The 22,389-nt window shown below is 35.0% G+C and overlaps 1 protein-coding gene across 7 annotated transcripts in view; it reads right to left on the reverse strand.

Moving 5' to 3' along the window:
• The window catches only part of CEP112 (centrosomal protein 112), a 413,330-nt gene that overhangs the window by 380,644 nt on the left and 10,297 nt on the right, over positions 1–22,389 (reverse strand). For 5 of the 7 annotated variants that reach the window (XM_040640361.1, XM_040640362.1, XM_040640360.1 and 2 more), the window contains one exon: positions 21,154–21,326. In XM_040640361.1, coding sequence (XP_040496295.1) covers positions 21,154–21,326 — 173 coding nt within the window. The remainder of the gene's footprint in view (positions 1–21,153; positions 21,327–22,389) is intronic. The other 2 variants (XM_008693652.2, XM_040640365.1) reach the window with 1 other exon arrangement.

Genomic DNA, 22,389 nt, shown 5'->3' on the forward strand with positions numbered 1-22,389 from the left:
ATCTCAGCAGGAATCCAGAACCATTCTCTCAGCATCATTCTTGATTCCAAATACTAGAGAAACAAAGACTTGCCCCCATAAAGATAGATAAGACACAAGACATGGTTTTTCTTTCTTATTTATGTGATGAAATACATAGATCTTCAAGTACCAAAAACCCTCATGTTCCTGGGATAAGCCCCATATATTCATGTTATATTATCCTTTGTATCCTTTTTCTGAATACAATTTGCTATTAAGAATGTTTAAATCTATGTCCATGAGGGAATACTGGTATGCAGTTTTATGTTCTTGTAATGTCTTTGTCTTTTTTTGGAAACAACGTAATACTGAATTAACAAAATCAGTTTGGAAGCATTCCCTCTTCCTCTATTTCCTGGAAAAATTTCATGCAGGATGGTATTTCTTCCATAAAAGCCTGATAAAATTCACCAAGGAAGCCATCTGGGTTTGGAGATTTCTTTGTGAAAAGGTGGTTAATTACGAATTAAGTTTCCTTGGTAGGTAATAGGGCTACTCAAATTTCCCGTTCCTTCTTGAGTCATTTTTGGTTCTGTGTCTTTCAGGGAATGTGTCTACTTCCTCAAAGTTTTCAGTGATATAAAGTTGTTTATATTATTCTCTTATTATATTCTTAATGCATGCATGATCCATATGGAGTCTCCTTTACATTCTTGATACTGCTAATTTGTGTTTTCTCTCTTTTATTTTTAATTGTGGCAAAATACATGTAACATAAAATTTACTGTCTTAACCATTTTTAAGTGTACAGTTTAGTGGCATTAAGTATATTCACAGGGGCGCTTGGGTGGCTCAGTTGGTTAGGTGTCGGACTCTTGGTTTTGGCTCAGGTCATGACCTCAGGGTCCCGAAATCAAAACCTGCACCCAGCTCCGTGCTGAGCATGGGGTCTGCTTGTCCGTCTCCCTCTGCTCCTCCCCCCACCTGTGCTTTCACACTAATAAAAATCTTTTAAAAAATAGCACATGCATATTGCTGTGCACCCATCACCACCATCCATCTCTAGAACGTTTTCATCTTCCCAAACTGAAACTCTGTACCCATTAAACAATAACTCCCCATTCTTCTCTGCCTACAGCCTTTGGCAAACACCATTCTACTTTCTGCCTTTATGAATCTGACTACTTTAGGTACCTCATATAAGTGGAAACATACAGTATTTGTCTTTTTGTGATTGGCTTATTTCCCCCAGCATAACATCTTCAAGCTTCATCCATGCTGCAACATGTGTCAGAATTTCCTCCCTTTTTAAGGCTCACTCATCTTCCATTGTATGTATATACCACATTTTCTTTCCATTCATCGACTAACGAACACTTGGAATTCTTCCACCTTTTGGATAGTGCAAATAATGATACCATGAACATGAGTGTACAAATAACTGTTCAAGTTCCCATTTTCAATTCTTTTGGGTTTGTTAGATCATATGGTAACTACTTTTAATTTGAGGAACTGCCATATTATTTTTCACAGTAGCCTATCCCATTTTACATTTCCACCAAGAGTGCACAAGGGTCTCAATTTCTCCACATCCTTGATAACACTTAATTTCTGGGTTTTAATAGTAGCCATCCTAATAGGTGTGAGGTGGTATCTCGGTATGTTTTTGATTTGCATTTCCAGAATGATTATTGATATTGAGCATCTTTTCATGTGTTTATTGGTCATATGCATATCTTCTGTGGAGAAACGGCTATTCAAGTTGTTTGCCTATTTCTGACCAGGTAGGTTTTTGTTAGCATTGAGTTGCAGAAGTTTTGTTTTGGTTTTGTTTTGTTTTTAGAAAGAGTGTGCACACATGTGTGAACCAGGGGGCAGAGGGGCAGAGGGAGAGGGAGAGAATCTTAAGCAGGCTCCAAGCTGAGCTGAGAGCCCAACTCAGGGCTCAGTACCATGACCCCGAGGTCATGACCCAAGCCAAAATCAAGAGTCAGACACCTAAATGACTGAGCCACCCAGGCATCCCAACTTGTAGAATTTTTTTATATATTCTGAAAATTAACCATGTTTCAATTTGCAAATATTTTCTCCCATTGCATGGGATGTCTTTTCATTCTGTTGATTGCACCCTTTGATACACAAAAGTTTTTTAATTTTGATGTAACTCATCTATTTTTTTGCTTTTGGTGTCATATCCAAATCATTGCCAAATCCACTGCATGAAGCCTCCCCCTATATTTTCAACTAAAAGTTTTATAGTTGTAGCTCTTATATTTAGGTCTTTGATCCATTTTGAGTTTATTTTTGTATATAATGTAAGGTAAAAGTCCACCTTCATTCTTTTGCATGTGTTTTGCATCTAGTTTTCCCAGCACCACTTGTTGAAAAACTGTCCTATTCCTCTTAAATGGTCTTGGCACCCTTGACAAAAATAATTTGGTCATATATACAAGGGTTTAGTTCCAGGGTCTCTATTCTAGTATGTTATTCTATATATATCTCCCATCTTTATAATAATACCACTGTTTTGATTACTGTGGCTTTGGAATAAATTTTGAAATCAGAAAGTGTGAGAACTCCAGTTTTGTTCTTCTTTTCCAAGACTGTTATGGCTACATTGTCACTTGAAATTCCATATGAATTCTAGGATGGATTTTTGTAATTCTGGGAGAAAAAAAAAAAAAACATGTCACTCGAATCTTGATAGTATTGCATTGGATCCATGAGCACAGGATGTCTTTCCATTTACTAGTGTCTTCTTTAATTTTTTTCCACATTTTGTAGCTTTTCACCTCCTTAAATAAGTTTATTCCTAAATATTTTATTCTTTTTGAGGCTATTGTAAATGGAATTGTTTTTTTTTTTTAAGATTTTATTTATTTGACAGAGAGAGAGACAGCCAGCGAGAGAGGGAACACAAGCAGGGGGAGTGGGAGAGGAAGAAGCAGGCTCCCAGCGGAGGAGCCTGATGTGGGGCACGATCCCAGGACGCCAGGATCACGCCCTGTGCCGAAGGCAGACGCTTAACGACTGCGCCACCCAGGCGCCCCTGGAATTGTTTTCTTAATTTCTTTTCACATTGTTTACTGTTAGTGTATAAAGAAATGCAACTGATTTTTCTGTGTTGGTTTTGTATCCCGCTGCTTTGTTGAATTTATTGGTTCTAACAGTTTTTTATGGAATATGTAGGGTTTTCTATGTATAAGATCGTGTCACCTGTGAACAGAGGTGATTTTACTTCTTTCTTTCCAATTCGGATTCCTTTCTTTTTCTTGTCTAATTGCTCTGGCTAGGACTTCTAGTACTATGTTGAATAGAAGTGACAAGAGTGGGCATCATTGTCCTGTTCCTGACATAAAGTAAGTCTTTGTCTTTCAACATTAAGTATGATGTTGGCTATCTGCTTTTCATATGTGGACTATTATTTAGAGATAATTTCCTTCTATTCCTGGTTTGTTAAGTATTTTTATCATGAAAGGGTATTAAATTTTGTTAGATGCTTTTTCTGCATCAATTGAGATGATCATGTGGTTTTTTTCTGTCATTCTGTTAATGCAATGTATTATATTGATTGAGTTTCATATGTTGAATTATCCTTGCATTCCAGGAATATCCCACTTGGTCATGGTATATAATCCTCTTAATGTGCTGCCAAAGTCTGTTTGCTAGTTGGATTTTTTATTTATTTTTTATTTTTTTAAGAATTTTACATCAATATTCATCAGGTAAATCGGTCTGTAGTTTTCCAGTAGTGTCTTTGTCTGGCTTTGGTATCAGGGTAATTCTTACTTCATGCCATGAATTGGAAGTATTTCCACCTCTTCAATTTTTTGGAAGAGTTTGAGGAGGATTGGTGTTAAATATTCTTTAGATGCTCAGTAGAATTCACCAATGAAGCCATCTGGTCCTAGGCTTTTCTTTTTTGTGAGACTGTTGTATATTCCTTCGATCACCTTACCAGTTACAGGTTTTTTCGGATTTTCTATCTCTTCATGATTCAGTCTTTGTAGATTGTGTGTTTCCAGTAATTTGTCCATTTCATTTGGTTTATCCCATTTGTTGGCATATATCTGTTCATCATACTCACCTGTAATCCTTTTCATTTCCATAAAATCAGTTGTAATATCCCCTCTTTCATTTCTAATTTCAGTTGAGTCTTCTTTCTTTTCCAGTCAATTCAGCTAAATGTTTGTCAATTTTGTTGGTTTTTTTTTTTTAAGAAAACCACTGTTGGTTTTATTTTTTCCCTAATGCTTTTTTCATTCTCCATTTTGTTTATCTCTGCTCTAATTTTTATTATTTCCTTTCTTCTGCTAAATCTGGAGTTTGTTCTTCTTTTTCCAGTTCCTTAAGATGCAAATTCAGTTCCTCAATGTGAGATCTTTTTTTCTTTTTTAATGTAAGCTTTTACAGCTGTAAATTTCCCTCTTAGCACTGCTTTCACAGCATCTCACAAGTTTTGGTTCATTGTGTTTTCATTTGCATTACCTCAATATATTTTCTAATGTCCCTTTTGATTTCTTCCTTACTCATTGCTTGCTCAGAGTTATTTAATTTCCATACATTTATGAATTTTCTAGTTGTACTTCTCCTACTGACTTCTAGTTTCCTTATAATTTGATCAGAAAAAAATACTCTGTGTGATTTTGATTTTTCAAAATGTATTAAGACTTTTTGTGGCCTACCATATGGTTTACCCTAGAGAATATTCCATGCACTCCCGAGAAAAATGTGTATTCTGCAGTTGTTAGGTGATTTACTCTGTATATATCTGTTTGGTCCAATTGGTCTACAGTGTTGTTCAAGTCTTCTATTTCTTAATTAATCTTCTGATTGTTCTATCCATTATTGAATTAGGGAATGTGAGGTACCAAAGTTTCCTACTATTATTATAGAGCTATTTCTCCCTTCAGTTCTGTCAATGTTTGCCTCATATATTTAGGACTTCTGATGTTTGGTGCATGTATGTTTATAATTGTTAAATCTTCTTGGTGAATTGACCCTTTTATCATAATATAATGTCCTTCTTTGTCTCATAACAGTTTTTTATTTAAAGTCCATTTTGCATGATATATAGCCACCTCTGTTCTCCTTTGGTTACTATTTATATGGAATACCTTTCTTCATCTTTTCAATTTCAATGTGTGTGTGTCCTTAGATCTAAAGTGAGTCTCCTGTAAACAGCATATAGTTGGATACTGGCATTTTTTTATCCATTCTTCTAAGCCATGACTTTTGATTGTGGGGTTTAATACATTTATATATAAAGTACAATTAATTAGTGATGGACAAAGACTATTCCCATTTTGTTATCTTCTGTATTCTTATAGCTTATTTGTCTATTTCCTTCCTTACTGCCTACCCTTTTTATTTAGTTGATTTTTTTTGTAGTGACGTGTTTTGATTCCCGTCTCATAGCCTTTTGTGTATATTTTCTTTGTGGTTACCAGGAACATCACAAAAAAAAAAAAATCCTAAAATTACAACAATATATTTTAAACTTCAATTGCATACAAAACCTCTACTCCTTTACAGCTCCACATCTTTCTCCACAGCTTTTTGTTACTTATACCATGTACTCATTAACACATATTTATAATTATTTTATGCATACTTCTTTATACTCCTATAGAAAACAAAAAAATGGAAATATAAGCCAAAATTAAAATTCTACAGGTTTTTATATTTGTCACTGTATTTCTTTTTATTTGATCAGTCTGACCAGAATTTATCAATTTTATTTAGCTTTCAAAAAAAAAAAAATCAATGCGGACACCTGGGTGGCTCAGTGGGTTAAGTGTATGTCTTCGGCTCAGGTCATGATCCCAAGGTCCTGGGTTGAAGTCCCGAATCAGACTCCTTGCTCAGCAGGGAGTCTGCTTCTCCCTCTGTCTGATGCTCCCCCTGCTTGTGCACTCTCTCTCTCTCTGACAAAGTCTTAAAAAAAAAAAAAAGTCAATGCTTGGTTCATTGATGTTTCTCTATTGCTTTCTGTTGCATTAATTTCCATTCATCTATTTTTTTCCTTCATTCTACTTACATTGGGTCCACTCACCTCTTATTTTTCCAGCTTCCAAAGGGGGGAGCTGTTAGCACTGATTTTAGATATCTCTTCTTTTCTTTTCTTTTTAAGGATTTTATTTATTTATTTTAGAGAGAGAGAGAGGGTGCACAAGCTCGGGGGTCAGGCAGAGGGAGAGGGAGAATCTCAAGCAAACTTCATGCTAAGCATGGCGCCTAACACTGGACTCAATCCCAGGACCCTGAAATCATGACCTAAGCTGAAATCAAGAGTCAGACACTTAACTGACTGAGCCACCCAGACACCCTGATATCTCTTCTTTACTGTTATAAGCATTAAAAACTCTAAATTTCCCTCTAAGCACTGCCTTAGCTGTACCTCATAAATTTTGTATTTTCCTTATCTTCTGTTTGAAAATATTTTCTAAATTCCCTTGTGATTTCTTTCTTAGAGGTGATTTTTTTGGGACACCTGGCTGACTCAGTCAGTGGGGCATGCAACTTTTGATCTCAGGGTTGTGAGTTCGAGCCCCACACTGGGTGTGGAGATCATTTAAAACTAAATCTTTTTTAAAAAAAAAGAAGTTTTTAAATTTATAAACATTTTAGGGCTTTTCTGGATGTACAATAGTATTATTAATTTCTCATTAAATTCAAATGAGGACAGAATATATACTCCCTGTCTTTCATCTTCTGAGACCAATTGAGATTTCTTTTATGACCCAGAGATGACCTATCTGGATGAACATGCCATGTGCACTTAAAGGATGTGTAACCTGCACTTATTGGGTAGGGTATTTTATAGATGTCAGTGAGGTTGAGGTGGGTCAGTGCATTTTTCAAGTCCTCTATCCTTACTGATTTTTCTGCTCCATCAGTTCCTAAGAAAGGGTGTTAAAATCTGCAACATTTGTGGATTTGTCTGTTTCTCCTTTTAGCTATTATGTTTTGCCTCGTGTTTTTGAAGCTTTACTATTTGCTACATATATATTTATAATTGTTATGTCATGCTTATGAACTGACCCTTAATGTCATTACAAAATTATGTTTGTCTCTAATAATTCTCCTTAGCTTACAGCCTATGTTATCTGATATTTAATACAGCCATTCCAACTTTCTTATGCTTGTTTTCATTTTACATCTCTTTACATTCTACATCTCTTTCAATTTCCTTGTCTTGGTATTTTAAAGTATGTCTCTTATAGATAACATACAATTGGTTCTTGCTTTTTTAATCCAATATAACAATCACTGCCTTTGGATTGAACTGTTGAGTCTATTTACATTTAATGTAATTATTGATATGATTCTATTTAGTCTGCCATTTTGCTCTTTGTTTTGTATTTGTCCCATCTCCTCTTTGTTCCTCTGTTCTTCCTTCCCTACCTTCTTTTGTGTTAGTCACAAAACTTTACTGTATTCCATTTTAATCCCTCTAGTTATATTTCTTCCTGGTTATAGGTCTTTCTATTATATTTTTAGTACTTGTTCTAGGTATGTACTATGCAATATCTAATATGGCTCCCAATGATCCCCATCTCCTGGTATTCATGCCCTTGTATAAGCTCTTTTCTAGAGTGTACACTGAACCTAGTGATTGAGTTCTAATAACCTGCATCTAACACAAGTTATAGAATATCACTTCCAAGATTAGTTTACAAAAAGACCCTGGTTTCCATCTGGCTTATTCTCTCTAATGCAAGCCAGCTGCCATGTTGCACACTGTCCACTGGAGAAGTCTAAACAACAAGAAACTCAGGGAAGCCTCTGGATGAAAGCCATAATACTGAGGCCCTCAGACAAACACCCCACAAATACTTTGTAGCTTTATAAGAGAACCTGAGCCACAAATCCCAGGCAAGTCATGTCCACAAGATGATAAACGTTTATTCTTTTTAAGCTGCTAAGACTTGGAATAATTTGTTATGCAGCAACAGATAATAACTAACGCCTTAAATGTCATTTGAACCAGATAGTGGTAGGAGTATGGAAGGACTTTGAATAGTATGCTAGTGAAAAACAAAATTGACTTGAAGAAGCTGTAGGTAGAAATCTGGAATTTGAAGACATTGCCAGTGAGAGCTCAAGACGAAGTGAGAGACATGTTATTAAAATCTAGAGGAAGAGGGCTCCTTTTTATACAGTGGCAGAAAGCCACACTATCACGTTCAGTAACATGTAAAATAGAAAATGTTGTTAATAAATTGGGTAAGTGATATAGTGAAGGAGATTTCCAAGCAAAGTATTTCTTGTTGCCCACAGTAAAATGCAAGAGGAGAGTAATAAATTAAAAGAAAAAAGAATCAGGGCTTCATGGTTTTAAAAATTCTCAGTCTCCAGCTGGCAAAAGATGCTAAAGTAAGAAATGTCATCCAAGTGACGTTTGGGCACTGCCTAGAGATAAAGCCAAGAGTATAAACGAAAAATCTTTTTTTTAAGATCAAAAAGATTAAAGGTGGTACATCAAAGTACTATACACTGACACACAGAGACCTTTAAACAGATTAAGCCTATGCCATACAGATTCTCTCAATCAAACAATGGAGTCTCCAGAAAGGTTAAGGTCATTGTCCCTCAATCTTCTCAGAAGCAACCCAATGTGGAAAGGGAATCTCAATGAGATTAATATATGTGGCTTTTGTCTAATGGAATGAACATAAATAAGATGTACAGGAAATCTACAAAGTTTTTGAGAAAATTATACCAGCAAAATCACTTCTCTCCTGGACTGAAAAGATAGAGTACAAAATGAAAAGGGGCCACTGGACCTCCAAAATTCTTCTGGAAGGAAGCAGGTTGAGAAAATTACTCAGCTGCAAATACATGCTATCTTTCATGAAAAAATAAGAACTCAGAAGATGGAATCAAGAACCCAGTGGGAGAAGCCAAGAGACATGGAATATTACTCCCAGGTCTCGAGCTTTAATTAAGGAATTTTTAATATTTGCCCAACTGGATTTCAGAATTGCTATGGACCAGTGACTACTTTGTGCCTCCCATTGTTCTCCTTTTTAGAAATGTCTATAGTGATTATTGTAGTTGGGTGTGTGGGGAGCAGGTAACTATTGGAAAAGACATTTCTCCAAAGAAGATTTACAAATGGCCATTAAGCACTTGAAAAGATGCTCAGCCTAATTAGTTATTAGGGGAATGCAAATTAAAATCACAATGCAATACCACTACATGCCCATTAAAATGACCAAAATCAAAAACACTGATAATACCAAGAGTTGAGGATGTGAAAAAACTGAAACACTCACACATTGCTAATGGGGATGTAAAACGGTACTGCCACTTAGGAACACAGTTTGATATTTCCCTTAAAAAGTTAACTATACACTTATCATACAACCCACTGCATATCTACCCAAAAGAAATGAAAAACATGTGCTCAAACAAAAATTTGCAATATGAATGTCCACAGCAGCATTATTCATAATAAACTACAGATACATGCAACATGAACTTCAATAACAACACACTAAGTGAAAGAACCAGATGCGTAAGACTACATAGTTTATGATCCCACTCATATGAAATTTCTAAAAAAGGCAAAACTATAGAGACAAAAAGCAGATCACTGCTTGCCTGGGCCTTGGAGTGTAATTCCACATTATAAAGATATTAATTCTTCCCAAATTGATCTACAAACTCAATACATTCCCAATCACAATCTCAAAGAAGGGGGGTGTGTGTGTGTTAGTGTGTGTCTGTGTGTGTATGTATAAACTGGTAAGCTACTTATAAAATTTAAATGAGAATGTAAAGAACCAAGAAGAGCATATATCACACTACTAAAAATCAAGATTTGTTTCAAAGCTATGGTAATTAAGGCAGCGTGGAATAGCACACAGATAGACAAACAGACCAATGGAAGCGATAAAAGTCCAGAAACAAACCCACACAAATAAGATTTCCTAGTTTACAATAATGATGCCAACTACAAGAATGGGGAAAGAATGGCTTTTTTTTTTTTTTTTTTTTTTTTTAATGCGGAATCAAATGGCTATCCCCTAACCTGGGCCAGTGGCAGGAGGGTGTAGCAGGGAGCCCTACCTAACTTCATACGTAAAAATCAATTCCAGATGTAGCACATGCCTAATTGAGAAAGGTAAAATTAGAAAGCTTCTAGAAGCTAACACAGGCAAGTATCTCCATGATCCTGAGATAAGTAAGGCATTTTAAGAAATCTTAAACAGGACACACAAAACAAGCACAAACAATACCAGAGACAAATAACAAATAAAACTATAATTTAATAACATTCAACAGAACACACAGTGAAAGGAGGAAAAGATACTTGCCATACATATATCAACAAACAATTTGCATCCAGAATATATAAAGAATTATGACAAATCAATACAGAAAAGACTGACAATCCGTTTTTTATTAAAAAATGAATAGGAATTTCACAAAAGAGGACATCCAAATGGCCAAAAAGCCTGGAGAAAAGTGCTCGATGTCATTAGTCATGAGGGAAAATGCAAGTTTAAAACATCATACTAGTTGGGGCGCCTGGGTGGCGCAGTCGTTGGGCGTCTGCCTTCGGCTCAGGGCGTGATCCCAGCATTCTGGGATCGAGCCCCACATCGGGCTCCTCTGCTGGGAGCCTGCTTCTTCCTCTCCCACTCCCCCTGCTTGTGTTCCCTCTCTCACTGGCTGTCTCTCTCTCTCTGTCAAATAAATAAATAAAATCTTTAAAAAAAAAAAAATCATACTAGAATTGCTAAAACTAAAAGAAACTGACAAACCAATGCTGGGAAAGATGGCGAACCACAGACTCTGAAGTCCTACCATGGAAATGTAAATTGCTATAACCATTTGGGAAAATTCTTTGGCAGTATCTACTGTAATTACATTTCCAAGTCAACATAGTGTACATATGTGCACTGAAAGACATGTAAAACAATGTTCACAGGAGCATTATTTATAATAGCCAAAACCTGGAAAAAACCCAAATGCTCAATAACAGTAGAATGGATATATAAATATGATATATTCACAGAGTAGTAAAATAAAAAAAAAATAATAATCCATTGCTAAATGCCACAACATGAATCAATCTCCCAACATAATGTTGAGACAATGAAGCTAGAAAAAAGTGGACATACTTTATGAATCAGAAACAGTTAAAACTAATCTATGGTGATATAATGCAGAATAGTGGTTACTTTGGGGGGATGATAAATGACCGGGAAGGAGCAAAACAGAGGTTTCTGGAGAGCTGGTGATGTTCTCTATCTTGATTTAAAAGGTGATTCTATAAAGGTATTCATTTTGTAAAACTTCATCAAGCTTTAGACTTGAGATTGTGTGTCTTGTTGTATGTTACATATTGATTTTAAAAGTTTGCCACAAAGATTGAACCACAGCTACATTTATTAACATGGATGAATCTGAGAAATATGATGAGAAAAAGAAGCTTCAAAATAATATATGAAGTGTGGTCCCACTTATATAACATTCAAAAAATTAAGAAGCAAAGAAATGTTTAACACAAAAGACAGAACAGTGATCCTCTCAGAAGATGGGAAGAGGAGGCAATAGGGAAGGACACCCAAAGGTCTCCTGGAGTAGTAGAACATGCTATTTCTTGGGTGGGCCAAAAGTATAGGGATGTTTATTTTGTAACTGTTCTTTAAAGTGTACCTGTATATTTTCGTACACTTTTTACATGGGTGCTGTATCACAGTTGTAAAATACCGCAAGAGTAATACAACTACTGCATTATAAATGATCAGAAAAGTAAAGCAAGAACGAACTAGATTTCATGTCTCTGCATTCATCTGAGCAGCGGGTAATATGTTATGTACCATCTGAAGAATCGTCTTCTTAAGGTATAGATAAATTACAAGTGAAACATAAAAATAAATAGCAACAATTAATAATGCAGTAAACAATAATGCAGTAAACTATCAAATAACACTGAAAATAAGAAAATAAAAATAACTTTCAATGATCCACAACATATTTATTTTAATTTTTCAAAGGGAACTTTATTAGGAATAAAAAGAAAACCTAAACGAAAAAAAAAAATTAGATACTTGACAAAACTAAAAAATGACCAGAGATTCATAAACTTAAGACTCCATGTTTTCCCCATTTCCTACCTTAAAATAACACATGTAATTTTAAAAATTAAAAATAAAAATCACCTTTAAAAGTCATTCAGTTAAGTCAATATTTATTAATAGATCTCTGGTTTAACAGTACAACACTTAGAGAGTATTTTAATTACCTTAAAATTAAGTTTTACAGTCATATACGTATAAGCTTACTGGCATCCTTTTTCGTGTATTAAAAGGACAATCAAAACTGTTCAGCACTATGATCTCACAAAAAGAAACTTGCCTGTGAAATAAAAAGATGCTATTACAAAGCCCCACTCATTAAAAACTTTTTTAAAAAGTGACGTTTGTCAAAAATCTGACTCACTAAAAAAATAAAAAATAAATAAAAAGCCTAAGATAAAAGCAAGGCCATTATTTTCAAAGCAATTCCATTTCAGTTACACTTTGTTGCCACTTCCTTGCCTTGGTAAACACCAAAGAATGATATTTAATTAGTACATTAATGTTGAAAATTAATGAGTAGTTAAGCAGTTTTATGAGAATGACATGTTATGTTTTATGGAATACCCTAAGAAACAGTTTTCATTCTTCATTTACGTAGCAGACTTACTTCTAGAGCTCAAGGTTAAGTGGTCACTGTATCAAAAATATCAAATTAATCAGATATAATCCATCCTAAGTGTTCTACCCAAACAAAATGGTGACGAAAATTAATTTAAGAAAAATGATTAATTTTTCTTTCTTTCAAAACTATTTATTCACAAGAGCTCCTCTGAAACCTGAGATTGACTGAAAGAAAAGCAACTAGGTGTTGATCATGGGTGATTATCATCAAAGAAGAGATACCTGCGAAATTACAAGGAAGCACAGAAAAAAGGTCTGCTCTGGGGCAGAGGCGGTCTCCGTGCACCAACACCCAACTCCTAGCCCGTCTGCATCCCACGGCCCCATCAAGACACCAGCTCTCCACTAGGTCAGGTTTTACAACGGCCTGGCCGAGAAGACCCAAGTCTACAGCTCCAAGCACAACACAGCAGCCACTAAATCACATGTGGCTATTTAAATTAATTACCATGTAAAATTCAGCTCCTCCGTCACACCAGTCACCTTTCAAGTGCTTAGTGGTCATATGTGAAGAGTGGCTACTATGTTGGACAGCATAGCCATAGACCATTTCCATGCAGAAAGTTCTACTGCAAAGACAGTGCTGCTGTAGAATATATCTTTGCCCAAACAACCGGGCTATTTGTAAATATAATGAATGTACTTAGTGAACATTTAAAGATGTTTTACTATGTGTAATCCCAACCGTATTTATTTATGCCAGTGGATATGAAGAATCCCTAGGAAGGAAAGGTACTGATCAGCTCCCCCATATATCTATCCAACGATTTAGGAGGGGGGCTATTTATAGTGTCAATGTCATTTACATATAAAAATAGAGCTTAACAAAGTAAAAAGATTTATTACAGTTTTTAAAGTATCCAGACCAAAAAATTACATCATTATTTTTAAAGTGAAAAAAAATTTTTTTTCCACATAGATCAATAGTCACAATTACATTTTCATTATACTTGATCACCATCTGCTGGTCATGTTCGTAACTGCACAAGCAAATGAAATGCTAGCTGTAACGTAAGACATTTTTAAAGGACATACACAGTCCCAGCTTTTTGCTGCAATGCATTCCTGGAAAACCACATCATAAAGAGGATCATTGTAAAGCAAATCATATTTTCCATAAGGGCAGGGCTATAATTAGATTCTTCATTCCAAACTAAAATCTGGCATCAAATAACCCATAGAAGGATCTCATTAAAGCAAGATGCAAAAATTATAGTCCTCTATAATCACTTAAAATAGGATAATTATTCTCCAAGTCCTTTCTTATAGGTATGAACAAATTTATTATTTAGAGGACCCAACATAAATTAAAAGATAAAACTTTAATTCCTATAAAGATAGCCTGAATCTAATATGATAAAATATATAATAAATAGTAATTGTTTGCATACTCCTAGAATTTTTATGTAACCTAGATGGTATCTCTTTATAAAATGGCATCTAAAGAAATCTAAACTAATGCCTTCTTTTTCATGAACAAAGTCTTCTAAAATTAGCAGAATCCATGTGTTTCTTCCACTGGGAAGGAGGCTGATTCATCTTTACTCCCCTCCACCCTCTCCTAAACCATAACTCTTAAGCAAAGTTTCAAGTAAAAATAATAAGTGGTATTAAATCATTCTTTTTCATCTTTTCTAGACCCTAACTAGACCCTAACTTCACTTTGGTGATAAGCTACCAAACCACATCATACTTCACTGAAAAGTCATAAAAATAATTACAAGCCATTAAAAAGAAGCTTCAAAACATTTTTCACGGAATCAGAAGACAAGAATAAAACCTATTATCTTTGTGTTCTGTGTTTGGGATAACGCACAAAAAGAATATACAGAGGCAACATGAACTTATGTCTAACTATTATTTAGGCAGCTTCTAATTCAGGGTATGGCCAAATGCAAAAAAAAAAAAAAAAAGTGGGAGTGGGGCCAGCTACATTGTATTCCTTCTATCTGAGGAGGAAGGGATTTGCTCAGTTATATAAAGATTCCTTCGAAGCCTCTTTTAAAATACTGTTACCACTCTTTATTCTGAGAGTGTGCAGGATTCGTACTTATGATGAGAATCTTTCTGCCTAACTATTAATTTATTTTTCTCAAGAACACAATGATTTTTAGTAACTCGAAATAATTGACCAATGGATTTTAAGATAATATCCTTTAGGAAAATTAGATAATTAGAGAAGCAAAAGAATGGTCAAACAAACTAACAAGCAAGCCCCTGCAGGAACTCTTTAAATAACAATCACCGTGCCAGCGATGATGGTGGCCACAACAGCTCACACTGTCCCAGGTCCCACGTCAGAAGCTCTAGATCTCCATTTTATAAATGATGAAACCAGGGTTTAGAGAAATTAAGTAACTTGCCTGAGGACACATGGTTGCCAAGTGCCAGAAGTGAGATTTGAACAAAGGCAAACTGCCTCATTTCAGCTCAACCTAGAAATAACCAAGAACAAAGGCACAGTCACCCACGACTGCTGATGCAGCTCAAGTGGGGAAAAAGATGGATGAAAGCGGAATTTCCATATTTGCTGTGAAAAGTACCCGTGCCTACATGGTAGACTGGAAAGAACATAGGGTCTGGAATCATCAAGACCTAGATTCTGAAACTGGATCCATGACTGGGAAAGTGGCACGACCGTTCTGCTGCTGTTACCTCATCTATAAATACAAAGGGCCTTCGCGTCAACCTCACAGAACTGCAGAGAGGATGAAATCAGATAACTTATAAAAGATTTCTAGAATAGTATGTAGCATACAGTAGATGCTCCATAAATGGTACAACTTGTCCCACTTGATTTCTGTTTTAACAAATTAGAAATACAAGTGAAATCCACAAGTATTTATTTATTTATTGGGAAAATTTCATTCTTATGTTTAAACTTGTTTATCTGTTACATATAATTAAATGTGCATCACTAATGTTAATGATGTGTGTGCCCAAACATCTTAACAAGATGATATTCTGGAGGGCAACTTAATACAATCTATCAAAAAATAAGTGTGTAGGCTATTAAAAATAATATAGACACATGTACAAAATAAAAGTTTTTAACTTTCCACAGCAGACTAGTCTTATGTTCTAAAGGTAAAACTGTTTCAAATGTGGCGCCCGCAAATAGCCCTTACGCATGTACACATAAGTAAGAGAATCCACGTATTCTCTTTAAAATATACATACACACATAAATGGAAGCCTACTATACTTTCATATATTTCTTTTAAACTTTATATATCTTAGAGATCTCCCCATACTAGTCCATAGAGATTTTTGTTATCAACCCACAAGATGTACCTACTAATAATCTCATCAATAGTTTATCCATTAAATTCGTTAATGTCCCTAGCTACTGAAACAGCGATTTCTTTTCTGGGCATCAGTAATGGTCCAAGATACATGCAGTTCCACAATGGTGTATGTGCCAAAATGCTAACTAAAGCATTCTTTATAACAATAAAGAATTAAAAGCAACAGAGACAGGTTAAATTAGGTTAAATTACAGTAAATCCGCACTATGGATTATGATCTGCAATTAAAAAGACTACACAGACTCCATGACACAGGTTCAGACACGGTTAAGGGGCAAAAGTCTCAGAACAGTACATATATATATGCACACACTGTTTACATATACTAGTATAAACTAATATACTAATTAGTTTGGTATAAACTGATTTATAATTTTTTAATTACATTTGTGTGGCTATGTGTCTACTGTAGAATGAGACACATCAAATTGCTGATGACTATTACATCCCATGAGGCAAGTGGAATAGGAGGACATGGAGAGAAGGACTTCGACTTTTTACTCCACATATTTCTACATTGAGGTTTTTACAAGAAGCATGTATTGTATATAGTTTATATAATTCCCTAAAATTAGGATAAAAACTGTATTAGTCATCTATTGCTGCATAATGAACTACCACGAACTAAAGAGCTTTAAACAACACACATATATTTTAAATATTTTCTTAGTTTCTGTGGGTCAGAAGTGTAGGTGCAGCTGAGCTGGGTCCTCTGCTTAGGGCCATATGAGGCTGCCATCATGGTTTGCCCAGAGCTGGGTTCTCATCTGGAGGCTCTACTGGGGAAGGATCCACTTTCCCCGCTCACATGGTTATCAGCAGCATTCAGTTCCATAGAGCTAGAGAATTCATGGCAGCCTGGTTCTTCAAAGCCAGCAAGGAAAACACAGCCAAGAGTCTAGAGCCAGTCTGCTGGCAGGACAGAGTCTTACATATCATAATGTAATCATGGAAGTGACATCCCAATTGCCACATTCTATTAGTTAGAAGCAAGTCACAGGTCCTGCCCACACCCAAGGAGTAGGATTATACAAGACTGTGAACACCCAGAGGAGGACCATCGAGCCACCTGAAAGTCTGTCTACCACAAAGATAATTAAGGTCTTTACCAGGTCACAGTGGTAAGTATCTGAAGGATGACCGGGAAGCAATATATATGGATACAGCTCATGGTTGCAGAACTAAATGAAATCAGCCAAACGTACGGGGATGAGATCTAAGTCTACAGTCTCAACAGTAACATTTTGTAAAACCATGCTCCAAACTCAAATGTAAGTAAAATATTTCACTGTCAAGAAAATAAGCAGATATTTGACATTTAAATGCAGCAATAGATCTCTAATAAAATAGCAAAATGATCTGAAAAGTGGTTTTTCTAAAAGAAAACATAGGTAATAACCTAACCTTAAACCAAGAACTCTGAAAAAGGAAAGCAAAGAATAAAACCAGGATGGAACTAGCTATGTGTCAAAGCTGTCTGATGTGAAATGCTAAGTTTACTAGTGTATGATGTGTATTTGGTGGGGGAAAAAAAAGCACGAGAATAAGCAAGAGAGAATATAACCTCATACTACTTCAACATGTTTAGAACGAAGCTACACCCCGTATTCTACAGGAAGAATAAAGGTAAAGGAAAGGTGCCACCTCTACTGAATAGGGAGGCCTAACAAAGAGGCTTCAAAAGGGCTCTGCATCTTTAATAATATGAAAAGGCTAGGACACAAACAGCATAATCTAAAATGCCATTAGAAATACTTCACATACAAAAAGGTCTAAGTAAAGCAGGATTTTATAAAGTGATCAAAAAAGAAACACTAAGGGGGAAAATCTTTTAAGATTAAAGAGGTTTTTCAAAGGACAAGTTGAAGTGGTTGTAAAATTTATGAGGCAGCATTAAACTTCAGTTCTAAGTAACCATAAATTATTCACTATAAAAACATACATGTGTCAAATATTATAAGCCTCTTAAACTTTTTAAAACAATTTCTTACAGAACTGATTAGATGTATTAGGTCAACACTAGCAGATACTAACTTTTTCGTTAGCACAGTATGACCACTCAGTAAAGGAGCAACTTTAGAAAAATGAAGACAGACCATCAGTAGCCTCTTCACCAACACTTCTGATCTCATCTCACATATTATGTATTTGGCTTTTAAATCAATTTTATTGCCCTTAGCTAAAGTAAAGGTCAGTTTTATTTTTTAAATGCCTTCATGTATATAAAATTACAAATTCCTGTTAATTTGTGTACATGTGGATTAAAATTTTAAATCAAATTAAAATTTGAAAATAGATTGAATTAAATTAAGAGAAAAACATAAGAAAAGATATTCGGAGAAGTTTTGTTTTGGTAGCACTAACTGGCTGTTAGCCTTCACGGAATTCTGACACTTGACCAGAAAGATATTTCAGTATATCTTTTCCAGCTCACTGTCTATATTCCTCCCAGTCTGTGAAGGGCATCTCTGTAGCCTATATCCACACTTCTCTTAACTTCTTCTAAAATTTAACCTTTCCTCAACTTGTCCTGAAAGGTTTTTTTAATCATTGTGGGCCATCCTCTCTGCCACAATCTACCTGTGTCAAAAGATTTTTGAACAGATTAATTTAAGTATGTGGCAGTGCCTAACACCATTCATTCATGCATGTAAGCACGCAACAAATACAAATACGGAGTTCCCAAGAGGTTCCTGCCCAGCGCTAGGTGCTGGAGCCACAGTGCAAATAGGAAAAGCACAGTCCCTGCCTTATGACATTTACAATCTAGCCCAGAGGACAGATATGGAATCTTTGAACGTCATGAGTGCAACAAGGAAACACAGAGTCCCTTAAACAGACCTGGGGTCAAGTAAGACTTTTTTGAATAGTGAGATCTGAAGGACTGAGGAGGACCAAAGGACTGACTGCTTTTCAATTACTTATTATATAACTGATAGCTAATGCCTCATATCTGAATCACTTTACATTCATTACATGCCATTTTATTACAGGTGAGCAACAAAGAAAAAGAAGTTATATGTTAAAATTGTGGAGATTTTACTATGGTATCATTTTCTAGAAAAGTCACTGAGTAATATTTGAAGAATATTCTCACTTTATTTTCTTAAACTTCATCCTCTGTTCCAAGGAAGAAAAGCCCATTCACCTGGACTCCCTGAGATCTCAAATCTATTTCCTATCCTAAACCTTAATACACACACCTCAATCTTCACAAACATCTCCACAACTACACATAACCATTACATGGAAATTATCCATGCACCTAACTCTCTTCCCTATTTATCTAAAACAACCATTAGAAATCCAGTGTCTGTAGGGTCTGGGTAACAAATGAGTGATAATGCTGCCAGATGTGAGGGGGTAGTCTTCACTTCTACAAAGATGTAGTCTCTCTCCTCTTTTTGAGTCACATGATCCCTCTTCATCCACCTTTCCTCTTTCCACTCGTGATGGGATGTAAAAATGTGAAAGAAATACTTCTTTCACTTCTCAACCCTACTTAAAAGGGGGAAAAAGCTCACACTCAACAAGAAATGCAACTGACCTCAAACTTAGTGTGAAAAATGAGCAGCAAATAGTGAAGGCATGCTGCATTAGGGGAGTAACCAAGTATTCCTTATCTCCAACCTGTGGGTGTCTTCTGGAAAGACAACTGGGTCTACAGCTTTTTCAATAGTCCAAAAAACTAGGTGGTTTATATGAAATTCCCCAATTATTAATTTTGAATAACTCGTTTAAAAATCTTTAAAGGCTATATAAGTCAAACAAAAACAAATCTATCCACATGAGTCACTCAGTCCAAGAAGATCACCAGTTTCCAACCTCTGCTCAGCTCCAAGACATGGGAAACTATTTAGTTCACCTTTATACTGTAATCTCCATACTCATTCCCTAGAAAGGAATGTAGCTTTTAGTTGGACATTCGAGAAATGTTTTGGCAAACACCTAATGGATTCTGCAGCCAAACCAAGAATTGTGTTCTTTGTATGCAGACCACAATCTCTTTACACCTCCATTTACCTGCTATAAGGCTAAGAAAAATTCCACAATAACACCTCTTCTATTTTTCTATCTCCTGTGATCGAAAAAATAAATATCTAACACCACCTGCTAGTAACTCATCTATTCATTTCTCTTTAATCTTCTCAAAGTATCCTTAATCCTACCACCTCTTCCTTTTTTGCTCTCCATTTTGTTTCCCCCTTCTGATTAAAAAAAAAAATTCATGTGGACTGGATCTCTTGCATTGTATTCATTTAACTGCCCTTTTCCATCATAATATCTGAGATCTGAAAAACCTATAACCAGACTACATCAACCATGAAGACATTTCAAATTACTAATAATATGTCTCTGAGTAACTAAAAATATTATAGAAAAAAAGAAAGATTACACTGTTAACCATATCAAATTCCAAACAGTGAAAATTAGCAAGAGAATGGTGAGGAGTGAAGTATAAAGTATGGTCCATGTCAATTGCCACCATCTGATATTTTAACATTTCAGAAAACGATGCCAAAGTTAAATTCAAAATATGATAAAAGCCCAATGTGACTCTAGCACCCCTTAAAGGCCAAAAGTTATACACTACAACAGCAGTAAACTTTGTGTACTTGAAAAACTCAGAAATTTATTTTTATTTGCACTAAAAATCCTACTTAAGTTTAGTGCTTTGGTGAGAAAACACAACTGAATGGGGTTTACTTTTACATTCATTACTTTATTAAATCAAAACAAATATTGTTCAATGAGGGGAAAAGAAGAGAAATTCAAGCATAAGATTCAAAATGAATATGCAAGATGTTATATTTTGTTGAAATCATTAATAATGTTCTTAATTCATGCTTGTCATGAAGGAAAACAATGAAATTATTTAAAGGTTCTCACACACTACCTGCCAAGTAATGGGATGTATATATATTTAACAGATACCCAAAAAGTGGCTAAAACTGTAACAGAATCTTGAATATATCGTAAACGTTAAAGCAAAACTGTTGTTTTTCCTACCTGACATCACTTCACAGCCCTCAATTTTAATGAAATTATAAAGTAAACCAACTACTTACCATTAAAAAAAACCCACAAGGAAAAACAACATATGAACTAGATCTAAAGACAGACTAAATGGTGAATCATGTTTAAATCCCATTTTCATAGCATACCTGTGTGTATCAGTCGGTGACTGCACCAAAGAGTAATCTTCTCCGGAAGAGAGCTTCCATGATTCATTTAACTTGTGTTCACTGGTCCCCAGCTCACCCATTACCCAGTCTGGTAATCCTTCCGGGCTTGAAACTTTTGCTCGTGCTGGATTTGGTTCATCAAAATAGATGGACTGATTTTTAAAAATTAGAAAAATTATTCTTTCAAAATGTACTATAATGATATAGTTAAGATTTCCATCAAGTTTCAAGTCTGGTAACAGCCTTTCAAATACTCAACTTAAATTCAATCACAAAAAAATGCATAATGAATTATGAAATATTAAAATACATAAAATGGATAACATTTTACATTTTAGTTATGCTTTGCTGTATAAGAAATCTGAAAATGATAAAAATTTTATAACAGATAAATCTGATAATTATTTGTATTATAAAAAATATAGCTTCGTAAAAAGATAAATGGACCACAAGATTTCACTCATATGTGGAATTTAAGAAATAAAACAAATGAACAAAGGAGAAAGGAAGCAAACCTAAAACAAAACAAAACAAAACAAAAAAACCAGACCCTTAACTATAGAGAATAAACCAGTGGTTATCAGAGGGGAGGTTGGTGGGGGGATGGGAGAAATAGGTGAAGGGGATTAAGAGTACACTTATCACGATGAGCACTGAGTGATGTATAGACTTGTTGAATCACTATATCATACATCTGAAACTAATACAATGCTGTATGTTAACTATACTGGAATTAAAATTAAAAATAATAATAATAAAATGCATGTAGGAGTGAAATGTATGAAAACTTATAGCACAAAGAATGGGAGGAGGAAATCTTACAAGTTTCTTCTATAATTCATAAATTGGTATAATACGTTTGAAGGTAAACTGCCATAAATTAGAGATGCAATTTGTAAGCCCTAAGACAACTACTAAAAAGGAGAGATATAGCTAATAAACTAATAGTGAAGATGAAATGGAATACTAGAAATGCCCAATTAAAAAAAAAAAAGATAAATGGAAACTTCTTTTTAAATCATGTGTTCTATTTCTTGCTATGATCATTAATTATTCTGCACACACACACACACACACACACACACACTAAATCAGTGGGCAGGGAAACCACAATCCATAAAAATCAGAAACAAAAATTAGGAATCCCTTGATAAGGTAAAGAAGGAGCAACAGAAGTGAAGACCTGGAATTTAGTTCTAGTCATGCCATAAACTA

Source organism: Ursus maritimus, unplaced genomic scaffold, assembly GCF_017311325.1.
Source record: "Ursus maritimus isolate PB19 unplaced genomic scaffold, ASM1731132v1 scaffold_24, whole genome shotgun sequence".
Lineage (NCBI taxonomy): Eukaryota > Metazoa > Chordata > Mammalia > Carnivora > Ursidae > Ursus > Ursus maritimus.